This window comes from Alligator mississippiensis, chromosome 13 (assembly GCF_030867095.1).
Source record: "Alligator mississippiensis isolate rAllMis1 chromosome 13, rAllMis1, whole genome shotgun sequence".
Classification (NCBI taxonomy): Eukaryota; Metazoa; Chordata; order Crocodylia; family Alligatoridae; genus Alligator; species Alligator mississippiensis.
Genome location: NC_081836.1, coordinates 4,947,422 through 4,969,305, shown reverse-complemented (window position 1 = coordinate 4,969,305; position 21,884 = coordinate 4,947,422). Strand labels below are relative to the sequence as shown.

Sequence of the window (21,884 nt, the reverse complement as noted above, 5' to 3'; positions counted from 1 at the left end):
CAGGAGAATGAGCAGGCTGTTTCTAGATTTTTATCTCACCAGAATGGGCAACGACCAAAGAGCAGATCAGAAGACGCAATTTATTTAGCTGGCCTTTTCTAAGAGGCAGAAGGAGCTCAGCTCTGGAAGATGAAGGCATTTTGCATTCTATTGCTCATGCATCTGAAATTTCTGTGCGTCTCCATTGAAGAGTTCATCTCGAGTTGCTTTCTGCAAATAGCCAGTCAGAAATTCATAGCTAATGGAGAAGAGGAAGAGACAAAGTGGAACCAGATGGGCTCGTGAACACAAACACATCAGTTCACTTAGCTTGTGGCATGACACTTTCTGATTTTTATCTCTGTGTAATCAACTCCTTGGTGTACTGGATTTCTCCAGTTTTGAGGAGGAGAAAAATTCTAGGGACTATGTTGTTGTTGTTGTTGTTGCCTTATCCTGCCTGCCCCCCCTTTACTTCCCAGGTGTTTTCTCTTAAACTAGTTTTGGACCCTTTTTTTTTTCTTTCAGAAGTACCTGAGGCTTATGGCTGTTCTCTCTAACCCTTACATATCATAGTAATTAAGTGCAGGAGTGTTGAGACTAGGTAATAGCTCTGCTTATGGAAGTGGGTGCTGTAAAACATTCTTCTTCCTTGAGAACCTGACAACTTCATAACACAACATTCATTTGTATGTACTGTCTGGTGTGTTTTCATTGTGTTTTGTCCCTCTGAATTTCTAGAAATTAAAAAAACCAGCAAACTAGAATCAAACCAACCAAACAGCAGAATGCAAAAAATAAAAGTCCCGGTGATATATTGAAATTATCCTTAATTAACTCACTGGCTTTCTCTATATAACCTGCTCAACTTAACTGTCTGGCATAGGGCTTTTTCAATTTGTCTTGTTTTTTGTATCTTACAACAGTGAGCAGTATTGTTAATATCTTGTTAACCCATTTAATTTGATAAGAAAGCATTCTCTGCTATTATGGCTTTTGAGCCAGTAGGGCTTAGATAGCAAATATCAAAGAAAATGGGCAATAACAGACCTAGCAGTTCCTAGAGGCAAAAACATAACTTGATTGGTACCCATGTCAAACCTCAGATTCTTTAAATCAGCAAAATAATTGTAGGATCCCCCTGGCATCTTTGGAGGAGCAAGTTCTCAACGCCTTTATTTCCCTCTGTAAAGTCCAAATTAGTCTCTGGATCTATCTGCCAAAAGTTTTTGAACTTTGTCACTAATACATTTGCCTGCATCTTGCAGGTCATCTTCTGAAGTTTTGATATTTGAAAATTCAAATACTTCTCAAATAGAGACCAAGGTAGTATTGCATATTATGGCCGATATACTGTGACTGCTAGAGTAAGCCATTCTCATATTACTTTAATTGCGCTACTGTTCTGTTACTCTGAAGGGTGTGAAAACTATTTTGATGCTCACCGTTTTTCAACGTTTTTCTTCAATGCAGCAACAATGGTTTAAAACTTCACTTTCTCTTTCACCAATGTAAGAATAGTAACTTTTTTTCTTATCTGCTGATTTTTATGATGCTTTCAGCTTTCCAAATGTTGCAGGTTTTTTTATTTGAAACTTTTTTTGAATTTAGTGCAGGAGCATGTAACTACTTTTCCCCTCTCTGCTTTAAATGTTAGATGACCAGCCAGTGCAGGCTTGTTTTAACTGTTGTGTAGATCCTTGTTACATGTACTGTGTTTGGAAAAAAAAGTGTCTTTAACTTATACAGCCGGCTGACAGTAAATGTATATTATCACTTTAGGTAGTGACTAAATGCACTATAGGATTGCACATTAAATTTAAGGCTAATGTTCAGCCAAAATCTAGTTGGTCTGAGCCAGTAGTTGTCAACCTCTTCTCACTTGTGGACTCCTAAAATAAATAAATAATAATAAAAAATTTTAATGGAGGCATGGACATGGGTACTCACATACTTTTGACTGATCATAGTTATTTTTTGTGGACCCCTTAGACATAGTCTGTGGACCTCCGTGGGACCACAGGTTGAAAAGCCCTGGCCTAAGCAATCTAGATCTCATTTGCTATAATTATGTGCTTGCCATTTACGCGTGTTTAGTGTTTGTGCATTTTGTCCTTTTTTTTTTTTTTTTTAAAACGTTAGGTGTAGTATTTTTTTTTCCAAATAAAATATTGGATACATGAGTTTAACAGTGGCTTTAGGAAGCAGATTGGCTAGCTGTCGCATGGAACACGGCACGCTTGTGCAAGGTAAATGCTGTTCTAAGCTGTTTAGGTTGGAGAAGGAGCCTAGATTTGGAGGAAAATCAGGTGTAGCCATAATTCTGTCTCTTACAAAATCTGCAGTCATTGAAACACTGACACTGATAGAGCAACCACAGTTGGCTTTAGAGCAAGAGACCAGGGCATATGCAAGCAAAGAGCAGTTTTAGATGAATATATCAACACATCTCCCCTGCATTGCATCAGTGCTGCTGTGCCATGTTAGAAACAAATGATTGGAGTCTCTTCCTCCAGGTGGAGCATGGGGAGGCAGCTAGGATTATGGATCCATTCAAAGCTACCTATGTAGCAAATATATTTGATATTTTCTTTTCTTTTATTAGCTAGTATGGTAACGGTTGGCGGGCTGCCTGGAAAGTATTCTAAACTCCACCCAGAGCAGGAGCCTGCAAAAAATAAATTCTAGTGTATGGACAGCTTATTCTCTTAACAGCTCTCTGGTTTCTACTCCACTATAAATATTTACCTTTATTCATCAGTCCTCAACAATTGGCTTACTGGCCGTCGTTGGCAAGAAGCTCACATGAGAATGTGTATATTTAGATTTACTGGACCACACCAGTTGATAAGTTATTAAATGTGAAGTTATTGGGGTTGGGGAAGGGAGGGAGAATAAGGTTTTGGTGTTCTGCAATGGTGTGTAACTTTTTCTGAGAGGGAGTTGGTGTCATATTTTTCTCTTCTTTATGGAAGAATCTCAAAGCTTTTTTCCCAAACATAGTGGAGCAGGGTGTTGAGTTCTGGCCAGTCTCTTCCCATTGATCACAGAACTGTTGTTACGAAGAAGCCAGCCCCATGTAATCTAAATATTGTTATTTCCTGTCTTCTCTTGCTGGCAGGTCCCAAGCCTCTGCGAAGATCTCCTGTCTTCTGTTGACCAGCCATTGAAAATCGCTCGAGATAAGGTGGTGGGAAAGGATTATCTATTGTGCGACTACAACAGAGATGGGGATTCATATAGGTGAGTTCATATCCTGAGGAGACAGCTGAGATCGTGAAAGTTTCACTGTGTGAATTGCTACTGAAGAGCAAAGCCATTTCCTTTTCCTCCTCTTGTTTTTTGATTTTTGCCAATAAAACCAGTAGACCTTCCTTATGAGGTTAAGTTTCCAGAACTGTATTCTAAAATCTCTTGCCTCTATATTCAGCTTTAGAAGACCATTGAAGGAAGCGTCAAAGAGCCTGGCAATCTTTCCACTAATTTGACTGGTAGGAATTAGATGTGTTAGCACAAAATTTAGGTTTTTTCTTTATCGGTGGAGTTTGCTCTGACTGCAGTTCCTTAACAAAGCATGTGAGCCACTTCACTGACTTTGCTGCATGGCTGATGTCAAGTGTTTTCTGCAATATGGCTTTGGTGTTACAAGTCCACCAGAGTTGGACATCTGGCAGGATCTCTATTGGTAATGTATTGCGGTCTCTGTGGCAAGAAATTTGCAGTGTGGAGAACAGCAGATGCTAATCATGGTTTTGGTTTGGCTGAACGTTACTTTCTCTTTCTACAGTACTAGGTGAACCTGCGTACTAGGTAAGCCGATTCTTCTCTCAGAAGTGAAGCTTAAAGACCCAGCCTAAGCTTTTAGCAGTTGCATGCCACTTAGAAATGGATTCCCCTTTCCCCAGAACATTAAAAATGGCTAATGCGCAGTGTGGGTTGACTACAGAGAGGTTATATAGTTGGAGGAGGAGGGATATTTCTAGATAATGCAGAAGGTGTCCTTTTGGGGCCCCTCAGGCTCCTGATTTTTTTTTTGAGAGATCCACCCACGTCTGCATATACCAACAGAAATCCAGTTCAGACAGGATCCAGGCTTTCTATGGAAACTCATTGTAATTGTTTAGGTTGCTTAAAATTGTTCTTTCCGTTTTTTGTTCTTGAAGTATTCAAGTGTGAAGATGTCTATTTTAAACATCAATCGCGAGCAGATGGTGCCACCACCAGCAGTCAATGGATGTAGAGGATCCAGAGGCAAGATTTGCAGTCTAAACTATCTTTTTTTTTTTTTTTTAAATATGACTTAATTGCAAAAGGAGCCAAAGCAGTTCTTGCATTAGAATGGCAGAATGAAGGTTCCTGATGTGGGAGTTGCCATTCTGGATTCAGCCTCTCTTTTGATACTTCTGTACTGCAGTTGCTATTAGAACGATTACTGTTTATCAATAGTTTCAGTAACCAACACTTAAAGCTATTTGTTGCCTTTTATTCCAATGACTGCTTCTTTGTAATATCAAATGACTGTGCCACATTCCCAATGACTTCATTGAGGCACAGAACCATTGTTCCAAAAATCTTTAGGAATATGAAATCACCCAGTCTTTGCTCCTCTCTTAAATGAACATGTTCAGCTGATTTGTAACGGCCATAGTTGATCTTTTTATCCCAGGCTAACAAGACACAGCCCTTCTCTCTCACCTTATGGTTGTGATTATAAGGGTTCCATGTTTGGCTTCCACTGCTACTTTGGGGTATGAGCTTACGTTCTTTAGTGGTGACAACTGGAAATGATCTGCTGCAGTATTTTGGGCCTGCCCTATTTGAGAAGTAACGCAGCGGTGGTTTTCACTCATCCGCTTAGAATGATCCAGGAACTTTGTTCCGAGATGGACTTTCAGAAAATACTTTGCTATATTTTTTTGGCTGATATTTTCCAAAACTAGACAGATTATCTTGCAGAAGCAGAAGGCTTGGACTTAATTTTTCCCTCCCCTCCAACCAGATTTTAAGATTGACCTATTTTGGCCAAACTAATCTTTGCCTCAGTTTACCCATTCATAGCTCTATAGGATTATAAAATACTTGTTTTGCTTTTTTTAAGAGGGTACACATTGTTCATAGATTCATAGATCATTAGGGGCTGGAAGGGACCTTGCAGATCATCAAGTCCAGCCCTCCTGCTCTAGGCAGGAAGACAACTGGGGCTAGGTGACCCTAGCAAGGTGACTGTCTAGTCTCATCTAGTTTCATCATCTAGTTTTGATTTAATATGGGAGAAAATAATGAGGCCCACTTTATTCTGAAGGAAAATGGTGGGAAATGTTTTTAGTGGGATGCAAAACTTATGAAAGCATCCTTGCTTGAGTTGTCGTGGTGATGTGTCTGAGCCAGGAAATAAAATAGTGTTTGCAGTGAAGTGTTCATCAATCTTCTATAGGATACTGCTCCAACAGATGTTGGCTTAAACCCAAAGAATCTAAAACGAAGGTGTTCATGCATTAGGTTTGGATACTAAAGTTGACCCAGGCTGAATTGGTTTGCATAGCCTTTCCTTTAAAACTAGAGTCCCAGGAAAATTGGCTGAGGTCAGCATGGGTTTGAGGAGAACTTTAAAAGCATTTGACCCAAGTGAAGAGAGTTAGTTTCTTTTTGCTTCTGGGAGGAGACAAGGTCACAGTGGAGGCCTTGAAATAAAATTAGTGTTCAAGATTAAAGTGGTTCTTCCTTCTTGAAGTGGTTGACATTTTCAGTTATACTTTCAAAAATAGATTGTCTCTGCAACTTTACGGGGCAAATTTTAGAACGTCGTCTGTGCTGGTCACAGTCGATGGCCAATTTTCAGACACTTCCACGCTTTCTTTTTCTTGTAAATTTTGGATTGGTTTCTGAGAACAGTTGTTAGTCTAATTTAATTAATGTTAGGCCAGAATTCGAGGAGAAACTTACACTTTTAATGGAAATCTCAAAGGCTCTTGCAAGATTCACAGAACTATACAGTACACTAGAAAGTCTCTACTCATACAATGCTGCAGCCAGAACTAGCCTCAGTCTTAATTTTGTTTGAGAATCTGCTACTTGTACTTGCCCATCTTCATTTCATTATTACGTGTTCTTCTAGTGCTTTTTTCTATGGTTTTCAAAGCATTTAACCTGAAATTAAATCTCTCAAGACTTCTGCAAGGGGGAGAACCAAGAAGTAGGTTTTTCTGACCACTGTGGCAGCATTCTCTTCCAATAAGACAAGGGAGGCTTATTGATTTCAGTGGGTGCATCTACATGTTCATGAATGTGCCTTGGGTACTGCACATTTCGTTTAGTACTTGCTTAATAGAGTTCTAATTGAGTGCTCAGTACTTAGTTACTGCTCAGTAGTGCCGGCACGGGTTTTTTTTCATGACGCTTACTGCGTATTAGCTTACTGTGCAGTGTTATTAGGCTGTTAGCCCAGTTTTTAACTGCCGTGCTACTGTGCAGTGTTATTCGGCTAATGCGCAGTAAGCGCCTCGTTTGTGACCAAGATTTCAGCTCTGGGACTAAATACTTCAGCTCGTCCTCCAAGAGAATTTTGCTTGAATAAGGACAGCAGGATTTGGCTTGGTGCTTACAGCAGTTGTGGCATTCAGGTTGTCCCTGTTCTCTACCTTTTTTTAATTCAAGCAGGAAATATTGTGGAGTTGAGTTGGAAGTGAGAGAAATGCAATACAGCTTTTGGGGCAACACGTGCTATTGCAATCTGTTCCCTTTTTCAGATGTAATTAATATTTATTTTATGAACATAGAATATTGACTTGTCAAAAAGTTCCTTTTCAAGGTCTCTTCCCTGCAAAGGTAAGGCTAGTAATTTTTTTTTTTCCTTCTAGCTTCCTCACAATTGCCTGCTTCTACTTTTAGTAGCAGCTGCCATGCATATAGTCCTGCCTGCACTTGTGACTTCCCCTGTAATAACAACAGTGTCTGGGGGATATCAAGGGGCCAGGGAATCCAGAGTGTGAAGGCAGAGCTTTTTTTGATATAAAACTTCAAGGACTGACTTTCTCCACACATTTCCATCCTAAGTATGTTTGATCATTCTCTTAAATGGAATCCTTATGGGGAAGTCGGTGCCAACAGCACAGTTTGAAACCTGTTAGCTGAAACAAAAAGCATTCTCTCTTTTAGGGAAATCAGAGGCCTTGCTTTTGAAATCTAAGCACTTTTGTCCATCTGTCTTTCTTCAACTAGAACACATTTAAAAGCTTAAATGGAGGCTAAGTGCTCTTCTACTAAAAACATTTTGGGGAGGGTTATGAATTTCTTTAGATAAAATGACTGCTGGCTCCAGCTGTAATGGTTTGAAAAATACTAGCCAGAAGAAATCCAAGTTATAGGCTTCTCTTAAATTTCATTCCTGCAGTCTGCAAAAGAGGTCTAATACTTGCTATGAAATTGTCCCCAACTTCAGGGAACCTGCAGTGTTCAACCTGGTTCAGAAGCAAATGGGATGGAATGGCAGAATGACATTGAATGACAGATTTTAATTTTTTTTATCCTGCTGTCTTTAAATATTAAAAGATGCTGACGTGCATACTGTTTTCTCCTACCCTGATGTAATGAATATCAGAACTGTAGCATGTTTTCATGTGCTTCCCCCTCCCCCTCGTCCCCCTAATCTGGAGAAAGTTAAACAGTTATAACAGCCATGACTGTCCTCTAGTGAGGATTGCAATTATAGACCCTGATTCCAATCTGGACATGCACAAAACCTGTTTCGGTTTATTGGGGCTCCGTATGAAGCTGTTTGCAAGAGTGAGGCCTTAATGCTTCTGAAGAGGAGGTCCAGAAATCGGAAGTAAAGGCTAGTGGCTTTGAAGTGGCTTTCCATTCCTTTTGCTATTTCATGTTGGCATATAACACATGGAGTAAGATTGTCCATTTAATTTGTGGCAGGACTGGAATGTGGCTTCTATCGTAGATCTGTATTTATAATCTTTCAGGTCTGAAGTTGGATGCTGGACAGCTCTAGATCTGTGGAGTAAGCAGCAGCCCAGTTCGGTCTGGAGTTTAAAGTTGCATACAAATTGTTGCAGATGACTAGTTTCAAGGTGTTAGAGACTGGCTTCAAGTCAAGTACCTACCAATTTAGGCGAAGAATTCTTGCTGTGGGGTGCAACCACATGAACATTGGTTTCACACCTAATGCTGTCTTTGCACTCCCAAAACAGCTCTTGTGAAATGTTCTGGGGCATCTGCCTGCCTACAAACAGTTGTCAGCCTGGGGCCAGAAATAATCTGTAATATGGCATTCCCATAAGCAACTGAGTTAATGCGGACAGTTTGAAAGGCGTTTTGGGTCCTATTTTGCTTTTGCCTATCATCTGTTTCCCTACAGCAATGTCACAACGTGGGGATCTGTTGAAAATGGAATCCTGGCAAGAGCTCCGGATGAGTCAGCCTTCAAAATTTTGTGCTGATTGTTCCTGGCTTGTCACAGGATATCTTTCATCCATAGGATCATGTAACGTTTAAGGAAACAATGCGCCTCAGGAATATTTGCATGTCCGTGGTGGCAAATATCTCCAGGATGAGATGAAAGAGCTGGTACTAGTCATGGCTGAAGCTTGTTGGTGCTTGTAGTTGTTTGTGGTGGGCAGAAGTCCCCGCCTTATGGGCAAAGGTTTTGAAATATTTTCTTTTGCAGCAAGATAGCAAGTCTTCCAGTAGATTTTGAGATTAACCAGAATTTCTTTGTTTAGGGGCTTTGACTAATCTGCAAGAACAGACTTTTAAATTCAGATTGTTAGCAATATGTGATGAACCAGACGGGTTTTAGACAGGATTTTTCCTCCTCGGCTGCACAGTTCAGTCATCTTGCTCGGTCACTTTGCTGTGCTATCTGCTGTAAGTTAAAAGCAGTGTATATGTATTCAGGTATCTCGCACACAGTACTGAATAATTTCCAGTTCAGAAGGAAAGAGCTCTCTCTTCCTTTGGTTGGCTCCAGGAGTTTTTATAAAACACCGGCGTTACTGGTGTGCTCATTTTAAATAAACGCAGCTCCATACTGAAAGCAGAAGGTCTCGCTGCTGTCGGGATTTTGTGAAGCTGTGGTGCATCGCTCGGAGATCTTGTTTAGATGTGTTGGTTTGCTGCCCCTGGATAGCTAAACTTGATAAATGCCAACAATAACTTCATCGGTTACAGCTGGGTTTTGATGGTTGGCAGCATTTGGAGCCAAATTTTAAATTTCTTTGAGACTAGGGAAATGTTGTCAAGTGCCTCCTGAGGCAAGAGTCAAGGGAAATGCGGTTTTATTATAAGAGGCTTACAGCAGGGCTGATCAGCGTGCATGTGTTGGTGGTAGAGGACAGCTTGCAAGCAAACAGTTTAAGAACATGAAGTATAGCAGGGGTGTGAAACATATAGTGCATGGGCTAGATCCAGCCTGTGGGTCTCTGACCCTGTGCGCCATGGGTGCCACATGTGGCACAAGGGGTTGACCTGGGATACTTGCCTGTGCTGGACCAGCCCTGTGCATTGGCTCCAGCGGGGCCTGATTAGACCTGCAGATTGGCTCAGCATCCTTCATTTGGCCTATGGGGCTGGAAAAATGTGACCCTCGTGATGTATAGGAAAGAGAGAGATGTGCTGTCCAGTACTTGGTTTCGCAGTGCAACTGTTGCAAAGATGCTCTATTGTAGCCTCTGCTATTAGATAATTGAGGTTTGTTTGTGGTGGGGGGGGGTTTGTTTTGTGTTTGTGTTTTTTTTAAGGAACCTGTACATTTTTTGTGTACAGTCTGATGTTAAAGGCATTTCTTGTAGCACTTCAAAGAGTATCTATATTGCAGTCTTCAGCTTGTAATAATTTAATAGCTTACTGAATTTTGGTACAAACAGTATTATCTGCTCTATCATTCTGCTGATTTGAGCACTGTTAATAGACACTCAGAAGTTCGTACAGAAGTTAAAATTATGCTGCTGTTTAGGAATATACAGCCAAGAGTACAGGAATGTTTTTTGCAAAGTAGCTCTTACCCAGTGAATTCAGATATTGGAGTTACAGCAGAGATGTGCATCCATTGTTCTAGATACCTCTTGAACTTTTAAAAATAAAATATGGTAGAATAAAAATGCTATGGATTACCCCAGACTAAACTTCATAACCCACAACATAAAATATATATAGTTAGAAACACCATCCCTGCACTCAGTATCAGAGCCAATTCTTTAGCGCATTCTTGATTTAAAGCTGTACATTTGTTGGACTTCATACTTCAAGTAGGTTCTCAGTTTACTCTGCTTACATCTGCAGTAGTTGCTTTCCATGTCTTTCTAATGCTCTAGGGACCTAGTTCTCACACCTGGTCCCTCTAAAACTGGTCTGTCTCACAGGTGATTATCAAGTACACAGTTGGCTTGAAAACTGGAATATTTGGTCTATATGCTGTTGTGACAGGGGGAAATGCTCACTTTGATTGGAAAGGAAGACATTCACTGTTGTAAGAAATCCATAATTTACAGTTGGAGGGGAAGGGAATGCAAAGGGCATTTCTCTACACCGCAGCTTTTCTGTTTATTCCCTTTCACCTGATAGCACTGGCAGCCTTAGGGAAAGGCAAACTGGGGAACCACCACACTTTAGGGGGCCCCAACATTTTGCGGCAAATGTCCAACTTGGTTATAGGTCATCAAAATTAAGCCTCCAAGGGGTCCCAAATGACTCTTACCCAGGGCCCTAACAACCCTAAAGCCACCACTGCTGATAGAGTAGCATAACTGCATCTGGAATTATTGCAAAACAACTGTATTTCCAGGACTCTATCTGCTTTAAATAGTAGCAATAGTAGTAATTATTATTAGCTATACAGTATGAATGCTGCAGATTATAGACCATACTTGCAGGGTGTGTAGAATACAGACCCTATGTTCTCTCTGCATGGGTGCACGATGGAGAACGGCTGTCCTGCCAGCAGTTCACTAATGCTGTCAGAGTTGGATTTTTGGATCTATTTGCCATGTGCATCTGTTCTACTTGGGAATATTACAGTCATTTTATAACTCTGTAGGCTCCTCTTTAAATAAGTAACTAACGTTCTGGTAACATTCACCAGAGCAGATGAGGGTTTTTTTTAAATGTGAATGGTTTCCTGAAAAGTCTTGCTCTGGATTGCTGTGACACAATGATTTAACTCTTCCTGGTGTCTCACCTGTTCAGCCAAGTTGGGAATGGAGGAGTGTTAGGGAAGTGAAATGTGGTGGGAGTATAAGGCCAGAGGAAAGTAGACCCTGTCCTTTATGCTTTGTATTAAACAGATGTCAAAGCTAGACGCCTTTGAGAGAAATGAATAACAAATGACTACTGGAGGCAAAGACCCTTGCGTATGGACTACATTAAAACCTGGTGTTAGCAGGCTGGAGTTTCTAAAAAGCAGCTACACAAAGACTAGGGATATCTTTTTTTCTAAACTAGCAGTGATATATGTAGGTAGGTTTCCACAGGGGAAATGAAAAGGAGAATGTGGGTTTACAGAATGGGAATTATAAAATGCTCAAGCAGACCAGCAAAAGAGCTCCATTAGTTGTCCAATACCAAACCTTTCGTTACAAGGCCACCACTCCTTCCACACCTGCAGAAATTAATTGCAGAAACCACAGCTTTGCAAACCCTGTTAAATCTTTCTTGCTATTCAGATATTTTCCTCAAGCTAAACAAAAGTGGTTTTTGTTTTCAAAGCAAATTAGTGGAAGTGAACTTGGGTTTTATTTGTAGACTATAAAACAAGCTAAAGTCCAAACAAATCTCCACCTAGGCTACTCAGGTTAGTTGGACTTCACCTGCAAAGTCTTTTAAATATGCACAGTTTTAATAGCTGAAGCTCTAACTTAGAGCTGGGGGGGGGTTGGGTTGCATTTTTTTAAAGGAATTAGAAACCGAAAACAATTATAGGTATAATGGAAACACAAAGATAAGAGGGAATCCATGGGGAAAGCTAGAAGCAATAAACTTTTAGGAGTCTGAGTCCTTTTGCTATCGATGTTCAAAATGGCTGTTTATGACCAGGTTCTGACAGATTAATGCTCCTTGATAATAGCATTTCTTGAAAGTTCAAACATCTGTGGTTTGGGCCTGCCCTTTTCAAAGCCTTTCAGAGTTTGTCTCAATTGTCTAAGCTTCTCTTTTTCTCTCTCTTCTTGCCTCCCCCACAGATCACCGTGGAGTAACAAATATGATCCTCCTCTGGAAGACGGTGCCATGCCATCTGCCCGCCTGCGCAAGCTGGAGGTGGAAGCCAACAATGCCTTCGACCAGTACAGAGACTTGTATGTCAGCTCTACCATTCAGAGCTCTCTGCTTTCTTTGCTTTCTTCATTTGCACATCATAACTGCACAAACGGGGAGTCTAAGAAACGTCGTTACTAACAGCCTTTGAGAATGGCTTGCAGTACGTTACAGGAGGTAGAAGGGTTGCCAAAGGCTGCTTGATTTCTGCTGTACTTTAAGTTTGTAACGTGAATAGAGGAAAGCATGTTCAAATATGGCAGTTGATGCAAAAGCTGAAATCTGAAGGGCATAAGAGATCAGAGTTCTTTCCTGGCCCATTTTTTTTTGTGCACAGGCACTTCCCCTTTCTTCCCCTCCCTCTTCCCCCAGTTGCAGTCTTGCTCTGAAATGACCCTGTGTGCTTCTGTGTGCTTATTGATCTTGGCCAGCTTTGTCCTGAAATCAATTGTTCTCCACTTGCGCTCAGCTCTCCTAAATGGTGTTCTCGCAAAAAAAGAAAAAAAAACATTTCAACATCTGAGGAAAATGAACTGTGTAAAGAAACTTGTAGTTAAATGTATATTCTACTCTAAAACAGTACACACAGGTGTGCTGAAGCTTAAGTCATGTGTGGTTGTTTCCCCATGGCTTTTTGTGTAAGGGTTGTTCTGTGACACCTTGCATATCTCCAAACAGCAGATCCTACAGCAGGAGTTAGTGTTCCCTTCCTCACCTGGCTGCTGGACTTGCTGGGTGACTTTGGGCAGAATAGCTCATCTGTGTCCATTTTCCCCATCTGATAAAATGCTCATCTCCTTTGTAAAGCACTTGGAGATGTATCAGTGGAAAGGGCTGTATAAGAGTTGGGTATTTTTCATACCAGCAGAGAGGGAATTACATTAAGAACTTGGCAGTCAAGTGCAATATCTTGTTTTCTGTTTTTGTGTCATCAGTCAGTCCAGGTGGGCCAGTTCTCTTATAAATAGTAGCTCTTATTTTATTCCCTTTTGTTCCACACGTTTTAAAGTGGGAATTAAGAGGACACACAGGGAGGACAAAGGTGGAGTGTTAGGACTAATACATCTGATAGCATCTGTTTTAAAGATGTAATGGCAACAAATTCAAATAATTTTCTTAGTAACTAATTATTACAAAAAATTGGGACCAGATTGTGTAGACCATGGGTTTTTTTAGTCACTGCTGGGATGTAAATCCCAATCTGATTACTTTCCCAAGGCTCATGTACGTTGCAGACTGAAACATAAACTACAGCGTGCCCAATAAGGGGCTTTATTTTTACTGGGAATTTGTAACCACCATAAAAACGTGAGCAAACTTCTAGCTTGTGCATGCTTCCAGAAGCCTGATTAAAAAACAGTTTTAGATGCTAGCTCTGATAAAGAGCTATACTTAAACATAAATGCAAGCAAAAAGTAAAGGTTTTGCTGGATTCCTTCCAAATATTTAAAAAAAAAAATCCGTGTGTGTGTGTGGTTTGTACACACTCAGACACTTGACAATCTGGCATCTGTAGGGAGCAGCGTCTTCTCTGCTCATACTGCTCTCATCTGCTGTGCTATATATATATATATATATATATATATGCATCTTTTCCCCCAAAAATGGATGTCAAAAAGTAGTCTTTTGAAGTTTCACATACTTGTTCCAAACCCCGCCCTAAAGGTAATATAAGTTTATCAGTGAAATAGTTGGAAGACTGAAATATTGGCAAAGCTGTGTATTTTTTTTTCCCTAAACTAATTTTTGGGTGAGGTGGGGGTAGGAATCGGAAAACCATATCCCAAGGCAGATGTCCATCAAGTGTTCTCCAGAAAAATGACAGTTTGGTGGGTGAGAACAAGATTTTGCTAAAGGCAGTTTTAATTCACTTCTGTGCATGATCCTGCAGTGGTACAACAGTTACTGTGTAGCAGCTGCTGCTTGTCTCTGTTGGTCCATACCTCTAAATATACTGTTAACCAGGTATACAATTGTGCTGTCAAATCCTGGCTGCGCTGTGATAAATGAAGAAAGTGATGCATGATAGTTTCCTTTTTAATATGAAGGTGAATCTGCTCTAACATGTTTGGAGTGCAGGATAGTAGGGGACTTAGAGTCCACAGAGTCAAAAGGAAAGTTTGAATGCAAATTCTTTATCACATTTTCATTTTTCAATGTGTTAGGTTGTTTTGGAGAGAGTACTTTCAGTGCACTGGGCACTTCTTCAGGGGATAGAAAATGGCAAGTGAAGATTAGGAGTGCTTTAGCTTTGGCCCAGGGAAAATGAGAGGCAAGGATTTCTGCAGGTCATCAGCTGTGACTGGACCAACTGTACAGTTGGGAGAGAGTAGATGCTTCTAACTGGTGCTTACTAGTCCTGCGAACATATTCCTAATTAATTGAAAAAGTGTCTTTAAAAAAAAAAAAAAAAATTACCGCATTGTCTCTTCCTCTGGTTGGTTATGATTTTAGTAGTTTGTGAGCAGTTCACACTGCTTTGCGAGCTAGGATTCCAAGCTTGCAGAAAGTAGAAATATTGGTTTTTGGCACTAGCACTTATCAGCAAAACAGCTGCCAAAACCACGTGGGGATTTGAGAATGCGGAGCGTTGAAAGGAGAACAAGATGGCAGTTGCTGTGAGGCAGTTCTTGCGGTCTGCTATGGCTGGAAACTAATGATGTGTATGCTCGCTGGAAAGTCAGACATAGCTTTGGTTTCATGCACTATTTAACTAAAGGTGTCACTAGTTCCTCTGCCTTTTTTATTTGTTTTCTTTTGTTTTCTTGTAACACTGGTCTGCACTGAATGATGCAGCAGTTCAAATATATTGGGGCAGTGCAGTTTTTAAATGCTTGGACAACGAAGAGACTTCCCAGCACTGTAAAATATATTTGAAGCCAGGTTTGGAATTATGTGTTACTCCCCCATTCCTTTCCTCCCACCTCCTCTTCCCCCCTGCCTCTCCACCCACTTCCCAGAAAGAAAAGAGTAGATCGGCGATTGTCTTGAATGTTGTGCCTCGTACTGAAATGATGGGTGTCTTTTTCGAGGAGGACATTTGTGCTAAATTAAATGCATTGGTGACCCCGATTAGGGTTCAGGAGGCTTCAGGAAAAGTGTATGCCGCAAATGAAAAAGAGTATCGTGGTCCAATAAAACCCCTGTGTGGCTTAATAGCAGAGGTAAGGAGGCCATCCAAGGCAAAAAGGCACCCTTCAAAGAATGGAAAGTGTGCCCAAATGAGGAAAATGGGGATGCTCATATACTCTGGTGGGTCAGATGTAAAAAGGGAAATAAGGCAGGGCAAAAAAGCATCGGGCAAAAATACTATATATTAATAATAACTTTGCTGAAGTTAATAAAAACTTTTAACAGCTGTATCGGAAGCAGGAAGCCAGTGAGAGAATTGGTGATGACCACAGTGCAAAAAGTTGCTCTCAGAGCGGAGAAGCTAAATTAATTCTTTGCCTCACTTTTACTGCAGAAAATACTGGTGCAATTCCCATACTAGATCACAAGGAAGTACTCTGCTGTGCAGCGCATCGTTAACCTGTGGAACTCATTACCGCAGGAGGCTGTTGAGGCAGATAGTATAGCCAAGTTCAAAGAGAGACTAAACCAGTGGTTCTCAACTATGGTGCCATAGCACCCTCGTGTGCCTTGATCCTTTCAAGGGTGATGCGTGGTGCCTTACAGTGTTAACCTGTTAGGTATGCATATGTGATTCCCAAGATTCCCCTCCCCCCCCGGGGATTTTAAATAGGAAATAGTGTTAAGGCATTTTGACCCGTTATGATCTTTCTGAGTTTTTTGCAGCAGCAGAATTGCACTATTATTTTCCTGTAGTTAAACGGGGGATTAAAACTAAGAGCTGGCACTTTCTGAGGGGTTCATTGAGGCTAAGGTTGAGAAGCCCTGGACTAGATGCATTCCAGTATGATAAATCTTATTAATAGCTATTAAACAGTGAAGAGATGTAGCTTCTGGCATCTCTAAACCAACGATGATGGATGCTAGGGAACATAATGATCGCTTTAGATATACCTGGTTCAGTGCTCTTCCTCTAAAGCATCTGGTTCTGCCCCTGTTGGAGACCAGGTTACTGGGCTAGATGGACCATTGGTTTGATCCTGTCCTAGGTTCTTATGATCACTTTGGATAACTTTTTAATTCAACTGCAGAAACTTCCATTTTCCCCACTGCATTGTGCTGGGCCTGACCTGGAGAGACAAGTCCTTCATTGCTAGTGAGACATATTTTACCTACACTTCACTCTGCAATTTTTGTTCAGTAAATAAGAGATATCTTGCCACTGCTTGCACTGTGATTGTAAACAGGGCATTGTAAGCAAAGAGGCTGAGAGCCCCTGAACTGCTGGGGTGACAAGTAAGCATCTCTGGTTCAGTTTGCAGCAGGTGCTGCGTGTATTGTAGAGGTGTTGCATGCGGTACTTGAAAGTGCAACCTGAAACAGTCACACTGTTATGTTTGTGCCAGAGGGATGACACACTTGTTACATTAGCCATGATGATTAGCAAAATTGAAACCTCAAGTAGAACTTTTTGTCTTAATTTGAGAGAAGCAGAAATGCAAGCTTCAGTCTGTTTGTTTCCCCAGGCAGTTAAGTGACTTCACTTCCCCAGCGAAGGTTCACACTGGGTCTTGCTGAAAGAAGTCTGTGGATTTGCTGTATCTTCATCATTTGAAGTACTCTGGAGTTATTGCATTGCCTTTATACTTACAGCCTTCCAGGCTGCTGGTTTGCTTTATTTACAGCCCCCAAATACGGAAAGTACAGAATGTTCTGCTTCATTACTGATTCCAAAGTGAGGGAATTAAGATCAGTCGTGCAGAAGACTTAAAATAGGAAAAGCCGTGTATGCCATGAATCCTACTACAGGTGATGGTTGCAAGAAAATACAGATTACTGCCAAATGATCTCTGATAGTGAACGGGAACTGAGCACTGAGGAGAGTCTCTTCTCGGGCATCGTTAACTCAAATTCCAGGTCATATTTTTCAGTCCTTTCAAAATTTGACTTTGCAGTTCTGCTGCTAATAAGCAGTTGTCTGAAACTGTTGCTGTCACAGAGTGCAATGGATTTTTGCCTGAGATTGCAGACCAGAGACTGCAGGCCAAAATCATAGAATGGAGAAAAAGCAAAAGCCTTTCTTGACTTGGAACAAAGTGATGCCTTGCAAGCTTTAGCTTCTTGGAGTTCTCTTCACATGGCATACGCTTCATTCCTTGGCTTCAAAAGAAATATTGGACTGATTATTCCACTGCCTCTTGCTGGAGTTGGGATGGGGGGGATGCACACTTCTATTGTTTTAATGAGAAATGAGTTTGTGAGAAGGTGTCATTCCCAACCTGCTGTCAGACAGTCCCCACAAAGTAGAGTCCAGAGTCCCCCGTTGTTGGGGTTTGGTTTTTATTAATCATGATACTGCATAAACTTCAGCTCAAACTTTCTCCACTGACTTGGCTGCTTGGGGGTTTCTTAGTCATTACTGTGCAGCCCACACCCTAGAGCTGCTTTTAGATTACCGCTGTAACCAGGTGGGGTAATAAACCATCTACATTAGTGAGTTATCAGAACCTATTTAGTTATTGCCCAGCAGAATGAACACCTGCTGAGAGGGCATTGTTAAAGGGCAGCAGTTGGTGCTTCTTATTTAAAAATATATAGATCTAGATATAATCTAATGCGTGTGTGTGTGTGCGCACGCGCATCTCCTCATGTGGTCATGGGTGGTAGCCTTAAGTTTTTTCTATTGCCTAAAATATATGCTGGCAATTCATTGGACAGCACTTCACTCTGAAATGCGGTTTGGAGAATGTGGTTTGGTAATGAATTGGTTAGAGCCATAGATGCTTGAGGCCGTTAGGCTATGGAGTCCTCAGTCTTGGTCCCTACAATCATGTGTCTGGTGTTCTGTCCAGTCTGTTGTTAAATAACTCCAGGAGTGGCCAGTCTTCCACTAATGTGAAAGTCTTCCAGTTTGCAAACAAGTTTCTTTGGGTAAATCTAGTATCTTTTATTAGACCAACTAAATATCGGATTTACCCAAAGAACCTTTTCTGCCTATGTTCTTAAACCAACATGGCTACGAGCAATATCCCAGTTGCAAAGTGCTTTCTGTACCTGGACGTCTTCCTAATGCAGTTTAACCTTTCATAATTTTTCAACGTTACTTCCTTTTAATTTTGCTTTTTGCCATTCATGTTTTTCAGATATTTGTAATACATTATGGCTTGTCCTTATCCAAGAAAGTCTTCATATTAGTGTTTCTGTTTCACTTCAAGTCCACTTTTACAGAAATGCTTCAAGCAGTTGCCTGTGCATCTTTTACTTTGCAAATCTAAGAAAACTGAAGCAGGGGAAGAGGAGTGGCAGGGGGGAACCTCATGTTAGGTCGGTAGTATTGGGATTACGTTGTCTTACTTTTGGAGACTGGAGCTGAACTCGGTTTGGGTCAAAGAGGAAGTAATTTTGGTCTACAGTATATTCAATCTGGGGAAGATACAAAGCAAGGAACAAAAATAAAATGTTCTTAAAATCATGTTGTTAACAGACATGCACATGACTTCCAAATGGGAACTTTAGTTTTGATCTTTTGCTGCCAGGTTTAACTCATACACTGCCTAAAGCTAGGGCCCTGGTATGCTTTTGTTCAGTAAGTTATTATTCCCATATGGAGTCTAACATATCCCATTCAGCTAGATCCTTGGCACTCTCTTCCCACACTGAGCAGATAATGCCTTTAAACACGTGGTTACAATTTATTGCCTTTAAGTTGATGTGCGTACGTGCAGTTGATTGAAATCAAAGCGTAATGAGGACCAGGGAGTCCAGATAAATCAATCTATATTACATTCCATGTTCTGTTGTTTTGGATTAAAGATAATCAATGCTTTAATTCCTCCCTGCAGAAGGGGTACCTCTGGTTTTGTTTCTTTCTAGAAGATGTTTTTCATGAAGACGTATTTTGGCAGGTTTGACTGCATCAGCAAGATGGGAGCTGGCATCCACCTTGGAGGACGTTTTTCCTTACCTCTCAATTTCTTGGGTTAAGTCCTATTTTTACTAATGTTTTCTTTCTGGCAAAGAAAACCACAAAATGTTCTCATCTTAGTCGCCATGTTTCTTCAAGCATTTGCTGTCTAATAGTTCATCGTGCTTTCTGTCAAAGGCACTCGGAGTACTTTTACAGGTAAATTAAGTCTTGAACCCGTTTCTTAGATGGTTAAATTGAGAGGCAGAGTAAATCACTGTTAGTAGCATGTGATGTCTTTTTGGAAGACTAGGAGAGTGCCTGGGGGAGGGAAATACCTCCTCATGTTATTTTATTGTATTATATCTGCAGTGGAGTTAGAGCTTCAGAAAGTCCTTGTATTAAAACAGATGATGACACCTGTCTTTCAGATAATATTGCAGAATGGGTAGGGTGTAAATGAAAGATCAATAACTCCTTCCTTAAGATGAAAGGAGGGGGAAAAAAAAAAAGGATTGCTTCAATAATATTCCCTCAGTCTGATCTGAAGATGTGCACAGGCACAAGAGCTTTCTTTTACATGGATTCAGGTGGCTGCTGATCACAAACAACAGGGAAATCCCATTGATGTATGGGGGTTAACATCTTACCTTTCCTTTTTGAGTCTAGTGTGTCAACTCTGTCTTCATTTTAATTCCTTTATATGGGCTTCATTTACCATTATTGATGACTTTGTGCAGCACCACCTCTTTGAATCCCTCTGACTTGGCTGTTGCTGCCTGTTCATTTTCTTGTCGCCATCTTCAAAGAATTTCCCCTCCCATCTTTGTCTGCTCTGCTTTGGGCCTCCCCTTTGTTCTACCCATGGCTCCAGCCCTTGTCCACCTACCCTGTTCAAGGGGCAGATATCTTGCTTGCTACTTGCTTGCAGTGTCAGCGTGCACTGGATGGATGTCTCCTACAGACTTGGCTTTCTTGTGATGCTTGCTGAATACCAGTGACTTGCACACTTCCTTTACCTGGTGCATTGGTCCTTAGACTACAAACCATTTGGGGAGGGGAGGGGGATAGTTTGGTTCTTTCGTGCATGGAAAATACTTGGTTCATTTGGAGCACTACCAGCAGTATTCATATTTTGCGTGTTTAACCAACTGTGTTGGTCGGTATACGGACCAGATTGGATTCCGCTAAACATATTAAAAGGCATGTTACCAGGTGTCAGAGGCATAATTAGTGTGTAGTTTTAACAGATGAACTACTGGTCCCCATGCCCTCATCTGTGCATGGGGGACCAGTCACTGAAGCTCAGATGGCTGCAGCCTACAGTGCAACTTTCAATCCTCAAAGTGATTAGGCAGCTGCAAGCGCTTGATGTAAGCGTTCTGTCTGGGTGTAGATGTAAACCCAGTTTGTCCAAACTGCAAACCAAGGGAAAGCTTTGAAGTAACTTTATTGCCATTAGCTCACTGTTCCTCATTAATGGTTACTAGCCCTTTGTGATGGCTTTCTCTTAGGGCATGATAGTTACTGTGGTTTTCACAGCAAGGGCTCTGCAGATTGAATCCAGATGCATTTGTTATGCATCCCAGCACTAAGGAAACCTGATTTTCCATCCCACTGCTGGCTGGGGCTTTGCACAATAGGGTGTGACATCAGGATTATGTCATCCATGAGACTTTTGCCTCCAGGCCCGACTGATAAGTACAAGATGAGGCCTCATAAGACTGGCTTAAATTGCCAAGATGCAAGTCACTAATGTTTGCATGCTTATAAAATTTAAAACACAATGTTTACACCAGCAAATTTCAGATGAGAGGAGAGCGTGCAGTGAGATGGGGCTGGGTAGGGGTTCTTACTTCATTTGCCTGTAGCCAGCTCAAAGCCCAATAGGAGACCCCTTGGCAGTGGTTGGGGTGGGTTTAGAAGAGGAGTCAAACGAGACGCAGATTTAGTTGCTGTGGATCAGATTTTTTTTTTTTTTTTTCTCTAGTGCTTCACTTTTGGTCCATCAGTGTGCAGACTCCCTTCTGACTTGTCTTTTGAGGCCTTTGACTCTCATTAGAGCAATTCTTCTCTCCCTTGGATTCCCATGTTGTACTATCTGTACTATTACAAAATCTGAACATTGGGAGAAGTTCAGTTAAGAGGTCATTGCTGGTTGTGCAACATTTGTCCTCACAGTCCACATTCCTAGTGTCAGTTAATGGACCTTAGCAATAACTGGTTTTCTGCCACTTTCCAGGGAAACCATTCCACTTCGCTAATACAAAACCTTTTGTAATAGTTGCACAAATTTTCTGTTTGCCTTTCTCTTGTTTTTGCTGTTTGCTGGGATTTTTTCCCCATGCAGAAATGCTCTGTCGTTGGTATTTCACTCTATCTGTAAATGCTCTTATGCTTTCCCACCCCCCACTCTGCTGCTCAGCCACTTCCTAAATAGGACATAAGTACTAAGTTCTGAATTTTTCTTTTGAAATCAATGCATCCTGCCTCATGGTTGGTTTTGGTTCTTTTCCCTGAATTCTCTCAACTTCCTTAACTTTTTTTTAAGCTGGGTTTCAAGATCTTCTGTGTTTGTAGCCTATGTATGCCACTTTCCTTGTTACAACACTGAAGAACTGACCTAACACAATTGACTGTGCATGTGCCATAGGACTGCCATGCATCACTGTGT

General features: G+C 41.1%; 1 protein-coding gene across 2 annotated transcripts in view; it reads left to right on the top strand.

Moving 5' to 3' along the window:
• CAPZB (capping actin protein of muscle Z-line subunit beta) overlaps positions 1–21,884 on the top strand; it is an 88,620-nt gene that overhangs the window by 44,785 nt on the left and 21,951 nt on the right. For both annotated transcript variants that reach the window (XM_014601978.3, XM_014601975.3), the window contains exons 3-4: positions 3,101–3,222; positions 12,162–12,275. In XM_014601978.3, the coding sequence (XP_014457464.1) occupies positions 3,101–3,222; positions 12,162–12,275 (236 nt within the window). The remainder of the gene's footprint in view (positions 1–3,100; positions 3,223–12,161; positions 12,276–21,884) is intronic.